The 21,019-nt window shown below is 37.8% G+C and overlaps 3 protein-coding genes across 4 annotated transcripts; all 3 read right to left on the bottom strand.

Annotated features, from left to right (window-relative positions):
* Positions 1 to 1,143: 1,143 nt before the first annotated feature.
* On the bottom strand, positions 1,144 to 5,496 carry fth1a (ferritin, heavy polypeptide 1a). Of its 2 annotated transcripts, none has more exons than XM_008310009.3 (5): positions 5,471 to 5,496; positions 3,272 to 3,377; positions 2,492 to 2,638; positions 2,031 to 2,156; positions 1,144 to 1,558 (listed from the first exon to the last, which is right to left on the bottom strand). In XM_008310009.3, the coding sequence occupies exons 1-5, from the start codon at positions 5,479 to 5,481 to the stop codon at positions 1,403 to 1,405; spliced, it is 546 nt and encodes a 181-aa protein (XP_008308231.1). In that variant the 5' UTR covers positions 5,482 to 5,496; the 3' UTR covers positions 1,144 to 1,402. The 2 variants fall into 2 exon arrangements, with proteins under 2 accessions (XP_008308231.1, XP_008308232.1); XM_008310010.3 differs by lacking the exon at positions 5,471 to 5,496 and adding an exon at positions 3,918 to 4,220.
* Positions 5,497 to 6,586: 1,090 nt separating this feature from the next.
* LOC103378706 (60S acidic ribosomal protein P2-like) lies at positions 6,587 to 8,884 on the bottom strand. Its single transcript, XM_008310008.3, has 4 exons — positions 8,728 to 8,884; positions 7,287 to 7,459; positions 6,943 to 7,038; positions 6,587 to 6,705 (listed from the first exon to the last, which is right to left on the bottom strand). Exons 2-4 carry the CDS (start codon positions 7,456 to 7,458, stop codon positions 6,626 to 6,628), a joined length of 348 nt encoding a protein of 115 aa, XP_008308230.1. The 5' UTR covers position 7,459; positions 8,728 to 8,884; the 3' UTR covers positions 6,587 to 6,625.
* Positions 8,885 to 12,103: 3,219 nt separating this feature from the next.
* lin7c (lin-7 homolog C (C. elegans)) lies at positions 12,104 to 18,457 on the bottom strand. The gene is made up of 5 exons (XM_008310007.3): positions 18,259 to 18,457; positions 16,682 to 16,800; positions 16,491 to 16,562; positions 16,163 to 16,372; positions 12,104 to 15,018 (listed from the first exon to the last, which is right to left on the bottom strand). Exons 1-5 carry the CDS (start codon positions 18,293 to 18,295, stop codon positions 14,851 to 14,853), a joined length of 606 nt encoding a protein of 201 aa, XP_008308229.1. The 5' UTR covers positions 18,296 to 18,457; the 3' UTR covers positions 12,104 to 14,850.
* Between the last annotated feature and the right edge of the window lie 2,562 nt (positions 18,458 to 21,019).

The following is a 21,019-nucleotide window of genomic DNA, read 5'->3' as shown; positions in this document are numbered from 1 at the left end:
ATTGCATGGTAATCCTATGTCATCCATGCCAAGTGTAGGACTTGGACTCTAGGCTAAGGCTGCTAACTCCCTTCTCAGCTCAATAGGAGATGCAAAGGTTTTCATATACAGTACCCTGTTATTCATTTATTCCATTGACAATTTACTTATTGATTCCCATGGTACAACAGGACAGAGTGCGTCCATTTCAGCTCAACTGGACGTGTATTTTTGTTTCTAAACACGGGAGATTCCCGTTGTAAAGGGACGGATGGCAACCCTACCCTAGGCCGAGGACACAGAGTTCTTTTTCAATATGACGTGTGAACATATTGCAAAATCAGGTAATGTGACAATTCCATCATTTCCTTTAAAGCCCATGTAATCCTGACAGGTCTGAGTCACTCTGAGTCAGCCATACAGTGTGAGCAAAACAAGTGTGATGCACAGGGGATTGCGAAACTGTGGAAAATGTATTGAGACATACTGTATGTTCCAAAACATTTCCATGTGTCAGTTATTTACCCAGATATGAACAACAGTGGTTTTATGGCATAAAACCATTGTTGTTCATATCGTAATACATTACATAATAAATAATAATAAATTGTATTAGTATCGTAAGTGATACTAATGAAAATACAGCACAAAGTGTATGCTGTATTTTCATTAGTATCACTTCCAGTGAAACAAGCACCTGTGGAACATCAACAAGGGTTAAACAAGGCTATTTTATTTTGCAGTTCAGTTTCATTGACCACAGGCACCTGTCATGTTATTCAGTTAAATATAGTAGTTATTTTCAGATGCTGCACTGTAGCATCAGGTTTCAGTTGTTCATTTAGTAAAATACTTTATGGTTGGCACCATACTGAATACATATGTCATTTCTGAGTTTTGTTTCCCATTTAATGGAAGTGAAACAAGCAGAAACCAGCAAAAGATCCTTTAGTGTTGAAGCTTCATGTGTTATTAGAATTAGAATATACAGTGGATATAAAATCCACACCCCTGTTCAAATGTCAGGTTTTTGAAAAATTAAAAGTTAGACCAAGACAAATAATTTAAAACTTTTTCCACCATTAATGTGACCTAATATAGCCACTGTATATGATCAAGTTGATTTTCCACAATTTCTCCCAAAAACAAAGACAAGACAAAAGGTCAGAATCCAGAGGGCTCCATTTATTTCATTGGATTGACAGATCCTGGCAAAACAGTACATGTGGGGATAACAGGAATGTTGCTCAAAGCAGAAAAGGCTGGAAGCTGCAACTTCTTGTGCATTTTCCTTATGTATTTAGCTAATATGGCAATGACATGATAATAAGTGACTACCATGCTGATGACTTACTCATTTAAAATACTTATATAAAGCAAGGGACAGATACACAAATGAAGCATCGAGTGTCCAGGGATGGATTTAGCTGCTTTCCTTGCCCAGGGTATGTTTGTCAAACAAGTATTCAGCGATGCCGTTAGGAGCACCCATGCGTTTCAGGTTGGTCACCCAATCTGCCAGTTCTTTGATGGACTTCACCTGCTCGTCCAGGTAGTGAGTCTCAATGAAATCACACAACTGTAACAAACAAGAAGCGGAAATTTAAGTAAAACCCCAAAGATAACCCCCAAAGAGTTATCCACTGAAACCATTCCGTCTGAATGGTTTCAGTGGAAACTGAATGTGAAACAGTTGATGTAAAAATGGTTAAAATAAACGCAGACTGCAGACATGCAAATATTAAAGAACTGTGTAACAAGTAGTGAAATCTGGTTATGGTACTAAAAGTACAAATGATAAACTGAAAAAAAACAAGCTTGTGCCAGACAAAAGTGTCTAAACAAAAGAAGTGAGTGCCCTTGGTGCAGCTTCACATTTTCCAGCTACTCTCTTTAGTAATTTGATGACCTCAGTATAGTGTGGTATCAAAGGGGAATACAGGATGGGTTTCTGGTAGAAGCTGGTAATAAAACACCTGACACCCATTAAAACTGGGACTGATGTTCTCCTATGTGTCTCAAGGACAATTCATTCATGGCTGAATACTCACATGTGGGTCATTGTGACTGGAGCACAGTTTGTGCAAATCCAGCAGTGACTGGTTGACACTCTTTTCAAGCTGAAGTGCGCATTCAAGAGCCTCAACCCCACTGCCCCACTCATCCCTTTCTGGCTTCTGCAATCAAAAGAAGAATAATAAAAAAAAAACAGGTCAGAAGATCAATGAGACAATAAAATGAGAGGTCAAAAGATTGTTGGCTGTTGACCTTAAATAAGAGGGTGGGGTTGGCAGTTTAACGTGTAAGTTTAAGTGTAACAAACTTGAGGCTGTTTGTTTGCATGGTCAAGTCAGATAAACCAAACACCCACCTCACACCCTCTATCTTGTAAGCCTTATGTTGCCCGCCCAGAATCAGAGATAAGGACTTATTTTCACAAGGAATTAAGGCTAAAACAAACATTCAAATATACAGGGTTTAAATACACAAGTTGGACAAGATGACTTCATACCCTGATATCTTGCAGGAAAATCCTTCCACCTCTCTGGTTCTGGAGTTTCATCAGTTTCTCAGCATGCTCACGTTCCTCATGAGACTGGTGACTGAAGAACTTGGCAAAGTTGTGCAATGCCTGGTCATCCCGGTCAAAGTAGTAAGACTGAAGAGGGAGATCGAGAATATGAGATCAGTGTATTAGTGTATCTTAGCAGTAAAAGACATTTACATTCAGTCTAGACCAGATATAGGGACATACAACGAAAGAATTGAAAAACACATCAACAAGTTTGTTTGATACGACAGTGATTATAGTACAAAACATATATCTTAAACTTAAGCCTACTTTCACTAGAGAGGATTTGTTGTAAATGTATTCAGCAATCTCAAAATGAACTTTAACCTTTGTACTACTACTCAGCCAAACACTACTTAGATCACCTCAGTGAACCTTCAACTGCATACTGATTCATCAGATAATTTAGAGTTCAGCTTCTTACTACACTACTCAAAACACTTATTTAAGGTGACAGTGTGCAGCATGACAACTGCCTTTAAAAAGTCCCCCACATGGTCCTTCTTCTGCTAAGATACACTTAGTGGGTTTGTGAAATTACCCACCAAACAAATGCTGCCAGCACAGCAGTAAATAACCACACGAAAAAACAGCAGGACTAATAGTAGCCTTTACTCACGGGTAATACCAAGCTCAAACATGAGCTTGGTATTAATAACTGCTCATTCAGCAGTTTGCTACCCTAAACACTACTGTTTAACACGCAGAGTGGTCTCTCACCATGGACAGGTAGACATAGGAGGCGTACAGCTCCAGGTTGATCTGCCTGTTGATGGCAGCCTCGCATTCCTGATGAAAGTTTTGTCTTATCTGGGAAGTCATAGTTCTGTAAACAACACAGTAAAAAAATTACTCCTACACACAAATAAAATCAGAGAGTTTGTACATTCATGATGTTTGTTATTCTTTTCTTACTATTGCTGCAACAACTGCTTGGAACAGCCACTATGTTTAATAATTACCTATGATTTTCAGAAGCTCTAGAATGATCTTAATGTCACAAAGACGTTTAGTTTGTTTGTTTTCCAATGTATTAAATTTCCTATACTACTAACTCATTAATATCAATTATTTATATGACAACAACCAAATAGGAAATTTGAGCCTTAGTAATAAACCTGGTCAAATTGAGTTCAGTCGGGAAATATTCCGCGATTAGATTTAAATGTTTACAAATTAGCACTTAAAAGAAAATTGTTCTTTCATGATCGTATACTTAAACGTCGAGTAAACACAGAGCCAAAAAAGAGAGAAGCCAAACTGCGCAACGACAAATTCACTGAACAATACATCATAATGTAAAGGAAATACTAAGTATCAGGTGAAGGATACTGTACGACGTGTATGAAAAAGAAAAGCTTCTTACCAAAATTTGGTGACAGGTCTTTTCTCGCGAGGTGAAAATCTGACTGGTGTTGCGTCGTTGTTAGCAAAACAAACAGATAGCTATATAGCTGTGATGCTAAACGTGTTCTCGCGGTAGAATGGTACAAAAAGATATTCGTTTTAAATCAAAAATGAATATCAGTAGGTTTGTAAGGATTTTCTATCACGACCCGTGTGAAAAGACAGCTGAAAGGTTGCCGTTCAAGCACTGTTGAAGCAGGTAACCTTCACTGTCCGCTGTTGAGAAGCTCGACTGAACTGCGTACGTCACTTTCACCAGCTTTTTACAAGGACGTGCCGTGACGTCACAGCGAGCCCAGAAGAAGAAAGGAAGTGCAAGAAGGCGCGTCGAACGCTCGCATGCTAAATAAATATCCATGCTGTGATTAGATTTTTTTTCCCGACGGTAGTTGTTTAAAGCTGCATAAGTGTGCATCATTTTTGCAAAGAAATAACAACAATTACAACATCCTGAAATAAATACAAGATTCCATGTTTAAATAAACCCAAACAAGTACAAGTACTAAAATTATGTATCTCATCAGTGTTTCTATGAGCACTAACAACCTGAAATATAGAATAAAAAAGGAGTCATAGCCCTAATAGAACACAACATTGCAATTTATTCAATCGGTAACGGAACTTTGATGTTTAAACTAACCAGGTAGATGACAATTCCGAAAAACACCACATTCAAATTCAGGTCAAATGTCATTAGCTGAGCAAGCATCAACTGATCCTGAATATAGATTGGATATGAGCTCGAACCACCTCCTTAGTTTATACATTTTTGTAATCTGATCTGAGGACTTTGGAAAGGATTGAAAAAGGCAAAACATGAACTAAGCACTGTTCACATCGTTCTAAGGTCAAGTTGTAATACAATGTCTAAATGGTGTTGTTGGATAATGTAACTGGAGCTGCCAGAGTTTGTTGCTCAATGTGATACTGCATGTCCTTTTCCAGTGAACTAACAATCAGCAATAACACAAAACAAAGGTTGTATACATTAGCGGCATAGAATAGCTTTAACCTACGGGTAAAATATTAACCTTCAACTAAATCGGCATTAGGTATTTTAATTTTTTTTATTATAGGGTGTGTTACACTTAAATTGTTCCTACTTTAGCCGTCCCGATGAAGAGTTTGTATCATGGTTTTGTTCCATGTCAAAATGTCTTTTGTTTTATTTAAATCAAGAGGAAACTCTCTTTATACATAATTAATCTATAAAACATCAGACACGAAACAGTACCACTAGAAAATCAACACAATATATTTTTTTTCTACGACCGAAATCAGACCCAAGTCTTTTTCTTCCATTTTATCTGACGTGAGTAAATGTGCGTTTGTGCATTACCACCGGGGCAGCAGATATGGACGGGATGCGATGCTTTCATTACAACAAAAACCTGAACGTCCAATTGTCAATAGTAAAATGCACACATTTAACTAGTCGCCTGTGTCTTTACTTGTTCCCGATAAGCTTATCCTGTATAGCGCACCTGTTTCCAATTACCAACGGTAACTTACCCTTGTGCCATCTCTTCTTAGTCCGTGTTGAATAGAACGAACCACTTCCTGTGTGCAGCCCGATAATATTGCCGGGTTCTGCAGCCCCTGTTTACTCAGATGACAGTTGAGTTTGAAGTTTACTCTGTGGACATCCACCTGGAGACGGCACTATTTTTCTATTTTATTCATCGTTTGATTCACGGCTTACACCAAAACGTCAACCATGGTTTATCACAGTGTCCATCCTGTAATACACTGTTTTAAAAGAAGACATTTAACCTATTTGAAAGATCAGTCTACTTACAAGGCTGAATGCCACGAACATATCGTTCGTTATCCCTTAGTACCAGGAAAAACTCCTGGTACTAACTCCAGCGCCATCTGTACAACCATCGTTAAATGTCATCCGTTTTTTGACAAATAATTAGCAAGATCGTATCTGTTGATACATTATATAGCACCAAGAAAGTCTCAATACCAAAGGGAAAACCTGTTTTCTTTTTTTAATTCATGTAATTTGACTGATATAAACCAGAAAAAATATTTAACTGGAGTGGTCCTGTCCAGACAAGCCTCTCATACCTTTTTTAATTTGCCAACACCTATGACAGATGATTTCATTTGATAGACACTTGAATGTTATTTTACATGGTGGTCCTGTTTAGTAATACAATGAGAGATTTTACACATTATTTTCATTAAGGTACCCAGCAGTCCATTGGGGAAATTAATTATTTAGCTAATAAATGAAATAACTGCACTGGCCACACAGGAGTAGGTGGTTGCACTCTGCTGCACCTGGGAAGTGGCACCAATTATGGCACTTGCTCATTAAACCACTTTACCAGTGCGATTCAGACATGTCACAGAACTCTTCAGATTTTACACACTTTGAATTAATTGGACAGTCTATCATTTATACTTGATAAATCTTAATAATTTGATTCTTGGTAGATATCTAGTGTAAAATGCACAGTAGCTTGCAGCTTTAAAATTAGAAGCAACCATTTTTATACCACATATTAATGAAAGTATTGTTGTTCACTTGGTACACACCAAAAATATTTGTACAAGCAGCTCCCTTCATCAGAAGTCACCACTGTTGAACAGAAAAGGTTTGAGAAAACTAAAAACTCAATTTTTTTAATATAAATTTTATTTTTTTGGAAAGGTTTAGTCAAACAGGCCGAATCCCATGTCGTCATCGGACTCCTCAGACTCTTCCTTCTTCTCTTCCTTCTTCTCCTCTGCAGCTGAAGATGAAAAATGGATATGCATTTCTGTTAATGACATGTACAGCACACTAATACTTTAAACATTTTTTTTCCTCTTTCGCAACATTTTGTACAATGAAATTAGTTTAACACGTATAGTTATAAAAAATTTAGTAGCTCTTCGGTCAAAAAATGTAACTGTGCTAACATACAAGGTAAAGACAAAGTATCTGCGTGTTAATGCTGACTAACAAGGTGCTAAGTTCCAACGCTCACCTGCAGCAGGGGCTGCAGCTCCACCGGCGCCACCAGCAGCTGAGCTGGCAACAGCTACGGCTCCACCTGCTGGCACGCTGGCCAGTTTACCATAACCTGGGGAGAGAGGGGTTGGCAGAGTTGATTCATGTGATGTCTGTTTATCAGTTGCCAGGAATTCATTTACAGAAGTCAGAGTCAGTATGTAGATATTATTAGATAAACTTTAAATTGAACTCATTGGGACAAACAATAATTTCTTGTTTAGGTGAATCTTTTATAATCATATTAGCTATTTTGCATTATTTGTAAATATGGTAACTTATTTAGTTAAATGGCATACAGTTCCAAGGTTCAAAACTCACCTGATGCAATCACATCATTTACGTTCTTGCCCTTGAGCTCAGAAATGACCTTGTCCAGACGTGTGTCATCGGCCTCAATACCAACACTGTCTAGGATTTTCTTGATGTCCTTTGCTTCAGGTTTGTCATTGCCAGCAAGGGCAGCGAGCAAGTAAGCAGCAACGTAACGCATCCTTAAAAACATGAAATTTAGTGTTAAAAAATACAACAGAAAACTGTACACCGAGGTCATTTAACACTGTTAGTTGAGAATTTTCTAGAATATCCATCAAAAGTAAAAGTTGTATGTCATATAGAAACATTGATGAAATTAATGACAATCTTAAGTGTTTGGCTTCCCACAGCTGATGTCAATTAGTTATTTCACCATACTGCTGCTAAATAAACCTGTTCAGTGATGCTGTCAATTTCTATATCCTGCACCTGTTTAACACACAGTTTGCCTAAAATGATGTGGTGCCTAGCAAAAAATGGCCTGCAGTGTAAGTCTTGAAATAAGATTCTCTGAAAAAAATTTAATCCCAACATAATTTTGTTCCATGACAACCAAAGGCCCGAGCTCTGGTATGGTTAGTTTGATGAATATACAGTGATACAAATAAAAGGTGGTTTCATTATTTGTATTGATCTCTTAAGTGATTTTTTCTTTGCCTACATTAAAAAAGACATCCATCTGATGACTATAATCACTATAATCAATTGTCCTGTTTAACCAAACCCTAATATATTCAGTCAAAAACATGTTAAAAAGGCGACAAAGCTGTGTATTGTTTGAACATAAAACCTCATCTAAATTACGCTTCAAATGCCCTGTTTAAAACAAAACCGCGTAATGTGACTCTGCAAATAAATCATGTAATTTACTTATCTACAAATTCTCCATGTTTCGTCAATTTCAGACAGAGAATCTACTTGGAACGTAACAAGAACTCGTTTGGAGTTGGGTATTTGGCTGAAGGTTTTTTAACCACTGATTTTCATTGCAAATCCTGTCAGTAACCCTGCAATAACGCATTTTTAAGAGATTGACACCGTGTAATTTCAATCTTCAAAACAAAGTGAATTTTCATCCGACACACAATCAAACTAAGCGACTTGTTTAGATAGCTTAAAAGTTAGTCTTTCACAGACAATGCGGACAGTTTTGAATAATTAGCCCACCGCGAACCATTTGTTTCGTTTACTATTTAAGATGGATGTTGTACTAACAAAAATCACCGTAGAGTCTTTACACCCATGTGGTGGCGTGGACTTCGGCGCCGTTAACATGAGCTAAGACGGCTAACTGCTGCTATGGTGCGTAAAAAACTGGGGAAAACGCAAATACTCTGCTTTTTATGCATTTAATTGTGTGAATATATCGTTTTATATTTTGACAGCACACTACTAGCTTTTTCAATGTATTAGCAGTGTTAATTATAATATTAAAAATACGACTCACTTGAGCTACAAAAGCGAACGCGTGTTCCCTTGGACGTAAGCGGACAGAAAGGAAGAACCTTCACCGGAAGCAACCCGAAGAACCACTTCTTCTTCTTCTGCCACGACCATGGAGAAAAGACACGAGAGCGCCGTCCCGTGGATAATTCCGGAATATGACCTTCGTAGTAGCATTACCTTGCCTTTTGCGAAGGCGAGAATCACCACACCAACTAAACGTCTCATACTTAAGGTGTGGGTCAAACTCAGTGAGTGCATTTTGGAATCTGAATACAGAATTAATAAATATAAATGTTATTGTTGGTTTACTATACCGTAGAATTCCACAAACAGGCTAAAGGTTCAGGTATTCAGAAGAATAACTAGAAAGTGACACAAGGGCTACTGTGTAACTGCTTTATTGTGGCATCATGTTTCATTTTTTGGTATGCGGCCTGCATCCTGCTTGTTTTGTTTGGATGGATGTGATGCACTTGCCTCATAACAGTTGCCAACGCATAAAACAGATGGAATGTAGCACAAGTCTGGTAGAAGCAAGAACAAGAGAAAAAGAAGAAGCCAATAATTCATTTGTGTGGTTTTCTGGACACAAGCTGAGGCCTGTCCTGCCTTGGCTTTGTTGTCTTGAGGAGAGCACATGCTGTTTAAAGAGTGTTGCTGCTTCACATATTGTCAGATTAAACTGAGACATGTTTCTGGCCCAGCAACAAAGCAAGCATGAAAAAGTAAGATATCAAATAACCTCTAAGAGTAAAAAAAAAAGTGCTCTGAATAGATATTTTTATCTACTGATATTTTTAAATAAAAGCTTGTGAGTAAACAATCAAAATAAAAATAAAAGAGGATTCGGACCAAGTGCTCAGTGTTCAATTATTAATAATAATAACAATAATAATGATATTAACTGAATTTTATGAAATCACAGTATGGAGACGTCATGCACAGGGCCATCATGGTTTTGAATGGTATTTTGACAGTGTAAGAACCTTCAAATCTAAATAAACCGGTAGCTGTGAGATCTTTCCTCTACTGCGTTGCTCTATATCCGTAATAGCAGGTCGTCGTTTAATTACATCTCACAATTTAAATAAACCCCATTCACATCGTTTGAACTCTGTTACATTTTGCACAGTTTCTTTGGTTTATATCACAATGGTGTAACTGACTGTGAAATATGTTAATTACACTGTAACATTATATATTGCTATGTCACTCGTTTCTTGTAAGTACAAGTTTTTAATCGATATTATTCATTTTTCTCTTATTGGTGTTGCTTGTGTTCTTATGTATTTTGTAGGCCTGCCATTCTGTTTGTTGTCTTCCTACTGTTGCTGTAACGACAACATTTGTTGTGACAGACAAAGACTTTGGAAATCTGGATAAGGAGTCAATGTCACGACATGTGCACTAGGTGGCAGATAGGTGGTGCCCTCTGTCTCCTCTGCTAAGCTACTTCAGATCGATGCAGTTGGCTTCTTGGGCTACTTTTTTTTTTATCCATCTGTTTTCCCTGACCAGAATTCATACCATTTCATCTGTCAACTTTCAGCAGATCTGCTTTCTCCTAAAACTTCTGAGGATGTTTTCTGACATTTTTTTTAATAAATGAAAATGAATTCTACTTACTCTGGCTTTCGGACAGGAGCGTGACAAAAGAAGAATTCCCACACTCCCGTTGGAATCCTCTGCTCACCATAGAAATGCATGATTTTTTCCAGGTTTGTACAACAAGTGCTTTTTAACGCACTGAGACATTTAATGGTCAGGGACCCAAACTTTTGACCACCTGCAATACGAGTTCAGCCTCACCCTGAGATGCTATTTATGTAACAAACCGTCTTGTTTGTTCAGTCTTAGTACTGTTATCAGGAGAACAGACTGTGACTCTGCTCATGACATGATGGACAGCTTCAGTTCAAGGGTCTTGCCCAGGAACAAATCATCACAAAGCTAAAAAATGAACCATGACCATTTGGCTTCAAGGCGTGTTTCCCAAGCAGTCACAGGTACCATATAATTGATGTACAACTTCCAGAAGAAAAGACAGACAATCCAAATACATTACGCTCTGGTGAAACTTATCTCATGCAACAAGGCAGAAAACATTAGAAAATAACCACATGATATTGGCAGGTGCTGCAGGGTCTAAATCTAAATGTCTTCACTCTCTCAGAGACACATTGTGTTGTGACAAATGAAAACACTGGGACATGTAGCTGCCAAGCTCCTGTCCTCAAGTATATTTCCCCATTCCCGGATACTGAAGACGCGAAAGCAAAACACGATAACACAGACGTAGCACGTCACCGTGGCAGACCTGTCAGAAATAACAGCTATGTCAATATCTGAGCACGGGAAGTTCACACGGGGTTCACTCCTCTCAGCACAAGATGACAGCAGACATGTTTTTCCTTTTCTTCAAAAGGCACTCTTTCTGTGAACCGTGGGTTTTGCTCTGAATGTCCACCGAACATGTGCCACATGTGACAGTTATTAAAAAGCGAGGAGAGCGTTATGAAACCCAGTCGTCGACACGATTAGGGACCCGCCTGCAAACATCTTGTTTGGATTATGAAGAGATGGGAATTAGACAAACGACTGCTCCTGCGGATGCTGTTGGGTCTGAAAGTGTTCTGTGACAGATACATTGAAGGAAACCAAAACAGGTCATCCATTTAATTGATGTTTATTTGTCCTCCACTCCTAGCATTGGTACTTTCTACATCACTTGTACATGTCTGTATGGTACTTTCTACATCACTTGTACATGTCACTTATCTGTAACACATTCAATTAGATAACACATTTATAACACAACACGGTCTAAAGAAAGTATTTCTAGGCAAGCGTTGGCTAAAACATTTTCAAAAATGTTCCCAAAATGTTCAAAGTTTGGTCTTAGTACTAAAAGGAAAAGACAAAACAGTTTGTCCCTCAGGAGGGACAATTCTGATGTGGGACAGTTGCTTTACTAATGGATCTACTGGAAGTCCAGGATCTTCCAGAAGATCTAAGAATCCATCCCAGATCAGATCCTCCAATCAGACACTCCGCTGGCCACGCCCTGGTTCACTGTCAAACAACAGAACCCTCGCCTTTACGTTTAGGAAAACCAGTTATAAAACTTGAGAAAAATAGCAAAAGAAAACATTATAAAAATATTTTCTAGACCGTATCAATATACAGACAATGAAAAAAACTGGTAGAAAAATTGAAGAGTACCTCATAAAATTTGAGTCAGTGGTGAAGACAGTAACTGATATTCAGAGGAGTCTGACACTAGAACTCCAACACAGAGTTGATTTTTTTTCTGAATGACTTTGAATGTGAAGAGAGATGTAGTGTCGAAAAAATTAGGGGATGCTGTTTCTGAACTATGCTACGATAAAGGACAGCGTGGATGTAAGATTAAGAGCGACTGGAGGTCAGAACTCATGTCACAATCGTCATGTTTTTTTTTAAACATTCTTCAATCAAGCTAAATGAAACAAAATTCAGTTTTTAAGGAAACCTCTTGCATAGACAGTTGCAGTCCTCAGTGTGTCCAGCTTCAGATTTGGTCTCCACATTTTCTTTTTTTTTTTTTAAAGGTCCTGTTTTTATCTGGAGGCCTGAAATTAAATGTCCAATCACATTTCTGATCTAATATTGTGGCACAATTTTAAAGACAATATCCAGATTGATGAAAACAAAAAAAAAACAAAAAAAAAATTATGAATTTAAATGAACTAATTACAGTTTGCAAAAGAAAACTAAACATTTCACTGTTTTAAAATGGTGACAACTGTAATTTGAAATTAAATAAAAATAAAAGTTAAAAGCCTGCAAATTACAGCAAACAAACAAACAATTGAAACAATAAGTTACTGGCATCAGAATAACCGTACGGTGGTTCACGGTCATTGTGCCCTGGTGGTTTTCACATCAGTGACAACAAAGTACAGTTAACATCAGAAAACATGTCAGAGAACAAAGAGTTGAAAAAAAACAAAACAACCCTCAACCATGCTGTACTCGAACGGTCACTGTCACTAATGAGTTTTCTTCCTGGAGCCACTGTTCTTCTCACTTCTTCAGCAGGCAGTTAAGACAGATTGTTACCATCCGTTTGTTATTTCTTTATCCTGAGATTAGACATTAGTGTGGCTAATGAGAGTGAAGCCTTGTTTAATGGTGAGAGCGTGAGCATGCAATATGCACTGTACATTCACCGGGTGAACTATAACGTAACTATAGATCAAAGTGATTTTGTTCCGAACCTAAACGGACTAAAACAACAGACAGAGACAAACGTCAAAGTTTATAAAACAAACAAACCAGACTGATTAAACAGGGGTCTCAAACCCCTGGCTCACGGCCCACTTTCAGCCAGTAATCTGCCACAAGCTGTTCGTTTTTGGCCCTACAATGAAATGGCAGGGGCAATTTGAGTTTGAGACCCCTGATTCAGGTCGGGTTCTTTTTTTCTAAAATCTGAAAATAAACATTATTACATAGGTTTGATTAACTTACATGTGTAGGGCTTATATTTCATTCTTTATAATAATGTGAATACAAATGCAAGACACGACTCAGAGGGTTTCAAACATCAGTGAAATGTTAGTACATGCCGAAAGACAACGCTGCCAGTGCCTTCGCAGCATTAACCAATCAGACGTTGTTATGTTTTTAATCTGACTTATATGCAAGTTGCAGTGATGATATAGTGATATAATAGGTGTAAGTGTCAAATCAGGGAGAATCTGTGGCGACACCTAGGTCTATAAATGTTAGAACTTATTGCTTCACTACAACAGTGGTCGACTTCCCAGCAGGCATCAGACTCAAGGTGGTCGGTGAGTTGAAAGACAGTGCCGTGTAACGACGCGACTGTGCGACAAAAGAGATTCAATTTCATTATCTGAAACAGCTCAGAAATGACAATAGTTAACAGGTCTTTTTATTCTTACAGAAAAAAACCCCAAAAGCATTCCAGGATTGTAATAGTATACGGGATATTAGTCTAGAAAAAAGTGGAGAAACTCTACACTAGGTTAGTAAACCCTATGGCTTTTGTTTTGTCCTCATGTGCCAATTCTGACTAACGCCTTGTGATGTGGGCAAAATAATTTCCCATTGAAGACCATGATGGTTTCCTGTGTATAAAATTACAAAAAGTACCAAAGACGTCCTTTAAGTCTCAGAAATGGAGCAAAAAAAAAAAACAATTTACGACGAAATGCCCTCAACGAGGTGTAACGTACGAACAAATGCTGCGTCTTTGCATCAGGTGTAACTGTGACGTGAAGACACTGTTTCATTTGCGTACTGTTCTGCTTGTTTATTAATTATTATGCAAAAATGCACCTCACATCCCTGATGTGGGAAAAATTGAATTCAGGGCAACTCCTGATATGTCTGAAAATTAGAAATGTTAATTCTTGTGCCAGACATTGCCCATGTTTGTCATAAAGTATAGTACCCTAAATGTAAACATGTTAACGTGTGTGATGGCAGAAATTTAGCTGAGGATTAGCCGAGACCCTGTGACATCACCTGTAGCACCACATTCTCTTTGCTATGTGAAGGGACCGTATCCAACATTTAACCCAGATGTTATGGATAAAAGCTGCTGTTTTGGATTTGACACAGACAGAGAAGACAAACTTAGACAGAATTTGATGAATATCTAAATATCCCCAAACTCATTTAGTGTTCAGTATGTGCGATTAAAACTGAAATAAAACAGAGTGACATCAGTTTGCCCTGAGGCACTTGTCAGTGAACATGATAACAGAAAGTAAAAATACTACATTTCCAGTCACAGGGCCTCTGAAGGTGGTTTCAAATGTGTTTAGGTTTGCATTCAATCGGTCACCTGAAAATAATGCACACGTGTGAAGGAGACCAACCACGCCGATAATGATCATCATTAGTCTAGTGTTTATCCAGTCATAGTGTCTAGTTTGGTAATAACAGTGATTATAAAACAGCCTGCGACCTGTGCAGGCATAATGTCTAGAATATCAATGTGGAAACAACAACTTACACGTACAGCTGTGGTGTTGTGAGGCGGGGGTGGGGGGTTAGAAAACAGAGACCAGCGTTGACAACTAGAGGGGATGAGTATCGACATGGGACATTTCTACTTGGGATAGTTGTTCTGTTGCCGGCGCTTCGCCGACCTCATTTTCTCAAAGCGTGACTCCATTTCCTCCAGGACTTTAGGGGTGTACCGCACGACCAGCTTCACCGTGCCCTGAGCCGCTTTTAGGAGTTCCACAGCCTTCTCATGATGCTCACCTTCAACACTCTGAGAGACAAAAACAGACAAACACGGACCTCTGTTTACAACCAGTCGAGAAGTGATATGAATGCCTGGACTAATGTAAAGAAGCTATTTTTTTTAAAGAACATGAAGCCTGTTCGATATGATCGGTATATTTCCATCTTCATAAAACATTTAGGCCTCCGTACTTTAAGTCCTTGTGCTTTTTTTTTTCCAGGCTCCTTGTAGATATTTAAGTGTCAACATTCATGCTTTAAAAAGGCAAAGACAGATTTGTGTAAATCATGACGACGTACTAATGCGTTCCTTGTACAGTTGCTCTTTCTACTCCATGCATTATTAATATTTCCTTATTTGGGATGTAATGTTATTTGCCTTTATTATTATTTTTTAAATTTTTGCCTATATTTAAATCTTGTTTTTTCCAAGAGGATTAAATTGAATTAAATTTCTTTTTAGGTTTGAACAAGTAATTTTTAGTTTAGTGAAAACTGAAACTGTGGCTGCTGTGCTGGAGTTTCAGGATTAAGAACCTGGGAATTTTAAATATATGTGACGAAAACAGTTGCTGACCGTGCTTTTTTTTTTTTTAAATAACCCATCACATTTTATTTCCAGGGAACGGCTTGCAGCTGCCACTTTCTGACCAATTATTGATGATGGTGATAATGTCTACATAAATCTGACAGCTCTCGACAGATGCAGAATGCTGTTTACCATCGATATCCACACGTACACTTTCACTTTGGTATAACTTAATCTGACAAAGTAAATCCTTGGACTGCTGCCATCATGCCTCTCCTCTCACATGTCACCCAGTGAGTGCAGTGCTAGACCTTTAGAACATGCAGTGCTCCTTAGGTACGTACGTCTACTTTTTCCCCCTTTAACCTGCAAAACTTTGCACCAGAACCTGAAGGTATATAGTTTGATTCCATTGGGTTATTTTAGATATCATCTATGAATACTCCTTCCTGTTCATAGCACATTAAACCCTTCCACTTTACTGTTCTAATTTTACAGATCTGCACTAAAACTGATGTCTGTCCATAACTAATTTATTGCACATATGTCTGACACAGGTCTCTCGAGAATGAGCCATCATGTCTTAATGAGACTACCTGTATAAACAACATTTAAATACAGATTAACAGTGTATTTCACTCACCACCCCATTAACAGACAGGAGCTGGTCGCCTCTCTTCAGGCCGCCGTGGCGGTCAGCGATGCCTGCTGGGATGATTCGTGAGATGTAAATGGGAGAGTTCTGCTCTTTGCCACCCATTATGTTGAATCCCAGCCCTTCTTCTGTCTTGGGCAGTTCCACAACACGTGGATGTGAGTGTCCCTCACTTGCTGCAAAAGCAGCCACAGTTGCCTAGAAAGACAAAGCGAGAATTGAACCATTGTAAATAAATGCATCTCCTGGATTTAACACATATTTAGTTGTTGTGAAACTGGTCGGTTTTGTTTATAAAATCAAGACATGGGTTTACCTTAGCTGTGGCATTGGCTCTGACCTCAGGACTGCTGTTGATGTCCACCGTTTCATACACATGTTCATAAACCTGGAAAGATACCAAAGGACAGATCATGTTGCAGTTTTTAACCAAAATAAAACTAAAATCAAAAATGTCAGAAAGAAAAGTGTGAAAAAAGTACTAAGACGTTAGCATTACAGACTCACTTCTCTGACAGCGTTACAGAATTCACTCTGTAAGACCCTCTGCAGAGCCTGCAGCTTCTGGGGTGGAACCTCCCCTGTCCTCTGGAGCTTATCGAGCAGTTCAATGGCACGGTTGATATCTGTCAATGGGACAATTGTAACATGATTAAGTTAAGACATTCAAATGTTGTTAAGATGTTGAGATTAATGTATTATTTAAAATTGGTGTTAGTTTTCTCAGTGACAGTGTTGATGTTTTTAACAATGTATAAGTTATGATCTTTGCTCTCTCCCTTTATATATATATATAGAATTTTAATTTTAACTATTTTTAACTTTGTGTTTTTCCTAAAACGCCAGATGCAGATTTCTCTATCTTTTTGTAATTTTTTTTTATTTTAGCCAATGTTTTATTATTATTTTTTTATAGGCTTCACTAAAGGACAAACTCTAACTCAAAATTAAAAGCATATACATCCTGTTATACGTATTATTGAAAAAAAAATTAAAGGTAATTTCAATTATATTGCACATGGCATGCAATGTTTTCATTCCTACAAATATTTGTCAGTAAAGCCAGCAAAATAGAAACATGCCACATGTCTAAATAGTCAATCCTGGGCAGACACAGAATCAAAAATATCACAATCAGAGTGAAAACCCACCGCACACTGGACTCATTTTCCTTTATACTTTTTATTGGTGAGTAAAACTATGATATAAAACTAAATCAAAGTCAGAAGTATTTTCAGGGTGCAGTGGTTTTTGACTTTGGCCCCTGAACTGCAGTCATCCCTCATTTTGTTAACACCAGTGACTTCACCAGTTCATGTCACGTAAGTGACTGAGTAATTGTTTTAAAATGTCTCTTGGACAAAGAGAATACTTTCCATTCACACATATTTGGGAACTGAGTTTTACCTTTGGTGGATGTGTTGAAATGTCATTAAATTGTGTGTCTGAAAACATATATAAATCTGCAGTCATTCAGGGGTCACAGGAAGTATTTTGTCCTGTTTATATTGCCTACAGAAACTAATGGGAGAGTGTTCATCTTACATATTAATAAATGATGACAAACTCTATTATTCAATGACTAGAATAAATCGAATAAAAAATACAGTGTTTCTTAATCAAATATGTACGTTTTTAAAAGGCAACTACTTACTGCTGCTGACTCCCTTTTTTATGTATGTGAGTGATGTTTTACTGCTAATAATGAATTAGAATAAATAAACCTCACTTCTCTGGATGCTTACGGTGACACAAGTCAATTAAAACCGACTTTACAACGGTCTGTGCCTCCTTTATAAGTTGAAGATCTATTAAAGCAGCTTAAATCACCATTTGTACTGGTGTTAGCTCGTTTACTGGTGCACTTCGAAACGTAGCCGTAATCTCTATATTTTGTCAGCCACGGGAATAAATAGAATTATAAATATGGAAACTCTGTTAGATAAATGCACCACTCTCGAAATGAACAGGAGAGTGTGCAAATTATACAATACATCGCGAGAAAAAAAAACAGCTGTTAGCTAATGCTAGGCTAATCACAACAAATAACTGTAAGCTAACGATAGTAAACCAATTAACTTTACCTCTCTCCAATCGCACGGGCTCTCCAAGCGATGCCATTTGGATATTGAGTAAAATTAGAGGTCAGGTGTATGAACAGTACTTAACAATAGATAGAAAACTGAATTTGATAGTCCTGGCTTATGTTGCGTGTGCTTAACTGTGGCGATAAATCACATTAGCCAAGTTAGCCTGCTAGGCTAGCTGCCAGTGTCATGGTGCATTCAGTGACCCTCGTTCTTTCTAACATTTAATTGAAGGCATCGTCTTACACGAGTATTGTAATAGTAATTTTTAATTTGTAATAGTAAATAATTTGAAATTAATATATACAGCGTTAAATATGTATTTACGATTAAAAATTATCTAACACTACAGTGAATTAATATATATAGATAAACTGTGTAGAATTGGTAAAGTTCAAGTTAATTTTACTACGAGCAATGTTATAATAATAATAATAATAAATAAATAAGCATATCTTAACTACCAAAACTAGGTTTGGGCTGAGTGCTGCTGCAGACGAAGCACAGAAAAAAACCTTCATATCCCACCTCTGGCAAATGGCCCGTCTTCTTTGATGTCTGCATGCTCTTTCCATGTGTGTTGCGGTTTTTCTGACTTTCCTTCCTCAGATTGGAGGTTGAGTTTACTTGCATATTCTAAACTGACTGGTTTATAAGGTTATTTGTGTATTGGTCTGACCCTGCGTAGGTCTGGCGATCTCTCCAGGGTTGGCCAATGATTTGCTCCAGGAACTCAGACCAGCCAAAGAAGATAATTAATAACTTTATCATGGAAATAGCCTAGTTGGGGTGATGTCTTTGTTTGTCTTGTCTTCATTTTTAATATGCAAGCTTGATGTGTTTTAAACTGAGCCCACAGTTTGAGCTCCGATGCAGTCCGATTGAAAACAGACAAAAAAGTGAATGCAGGAACATTGCTGTAACTTCTGAATTAGATGTGCTACCATTCATACTTTTTTTGAATGCACCTGCTGTCCTAGAGCTTTATTGTTCCTTTGAGACTCCCATTGTTGAAGCACAACCTCCATTTCCATTGTTAAAATAAACTGTGAGACCCACTCATATGCATGATTTATGATAGCTTATGCAAAATCTGGCCAGGCCTGTGAACATGGATCTCACCCCTGCTCAGAACCGATTGGTCATTTTAGGTTCCTGGGTCCATTAGTGTATTAATTTAAAAATATCGTTTTCTCTTGTTTAAGCTTTGTTAAACAAAAATAGCTTATCCGCTTGTCCGCTCATGATAAATGGTTGAGCACAGCAGTTCTTGCCTACATCCCAGAGGGTTTGAGACATTGTTCTGAGTTCAGAGGAAAAAAGAAAAAGAAAAAGCACTGGTACTGTTTGTTTTCCCATGGGGTAATAAAATGACTTAGAGTAATAAATGAAATATATTTTATGACCTGAGTCAGAAAAAGTTCATTTTTTTAAGTTTTCTACTTTTAAATGTATATGCATGTGTGGTAAATATGTGTTTCTATAAAATATAAACATATAGGCAACTGCATAGGTAATTTACAGTAAACTCATCGCTTCACCAGGCTTCTCTAGGGGATGCAGGCAGAGAGAAAGTGGAGCAGCTTTTCTCTGCTCACACAGAAAATGATTTCCCTATTCAGCAACTTAACTCAATGTTAGTTTTAGGTCAACACTTACCATCAGGCTGAGAGAGAAAATGAGTAAAATGAAGTGGTTGCATCACACGGAACACAAACAAGAATGACCTAAATGAAGCTTCTGCTAGTCAAGATCTACTTGTTCTTTGTATCCCTCTGAAACACACATGCCTTTGTGGTGCCACTGAAATTGTTTCATTAGAATGAGATGAAGAGTCAAGCAAGTTTTAATGCCCCATGCTAACCTCATATACCGGCATCCAGAATGCTTAAGTGAGGGATAATGCAGTGAAATGAAGGCTGGAGAAAATGTTGATGTGAAGCCGCAGCAATCATTTAAACCTAGACATAAAAGAGAGAATGGCTTCTGCTTATGTGATTACAGTACAGTAAATGTGCAGCTGCGTATTATCCGCAATGATCACTCTCTTGTTGTAGCTTTAAAGATGGGATTACAGTGCACTAAGAAGTACACGTTGAGCGAACAATTTTACGTCTGGTGATGAGTACACAACTGTCAAACTCACGTTTGATGTGCACCTGTGGCCTGGATGTTCACGTCTGCTCTTGTACGTGTTTTTTTTTTTTTTTGAATTCTTGTCATGCAAAAGTGAATGTCTATTTTATTTCAGAGCGGTTGTGCAAGCTCTCTTTTAAAACCTGTCTAGATGTTAAAACCAGTCATGTGCTGGTGGCAAGCAAAAGGTTGTGTCTACTTTTGCCTCCTTGTTATAACACTAACACCCAGAGCCACTATAAATACACGCGTGCTCCACCCATAACACAGTCGGAATTGCTTTCTGGGTGCATTACCCAATGCAGAAAGTGCCACAGGAAATAAATTATTTAATTATAGCCTGTAAAATTGTAAAAGAACTCCATTCTTTCGCTTTATGGAGCAGCGCTTGAGTACATCCATGAGTGTGTATTATGTGTGTGCCCAGATCTACCTCGGTGCCCGAGTGTGGGCGGGAATAAGGTCTGTCTGGTCTGAAAGTGCACTGTTCAAACTTTAGCGACATTGATTTTGTTTTTCATTTGCCTATAATCATTTTTATTTCTTCAAATATTTCAGTTTAATATTGCAAACAACTTCACAACATACAAAATGAATAATATTAACCCAAAACATGTCAATG

This window comes from Cynoglossus semilaevis, chromosome 5 (genome assembly GCF_000523025.1).
Source record: "Cynoglossus semilaevis isolate Cse_v1.0 chromosome 5, Cse_v1.0, whole genome shotgun sequence".
NCBI classification, from domain to species: domain Eukaryota; kingdom Metazoa; phylum Chordata; class Actinopteri; order Pleuronectiformes; family Cynoglossidae; genus Cynoglossus; species Cynoglossus semilaevis.
Note: the sequence above shows the minus strand (reverse complement) of the source record. Positions and strands in the feature narration are given on the sequence as shown.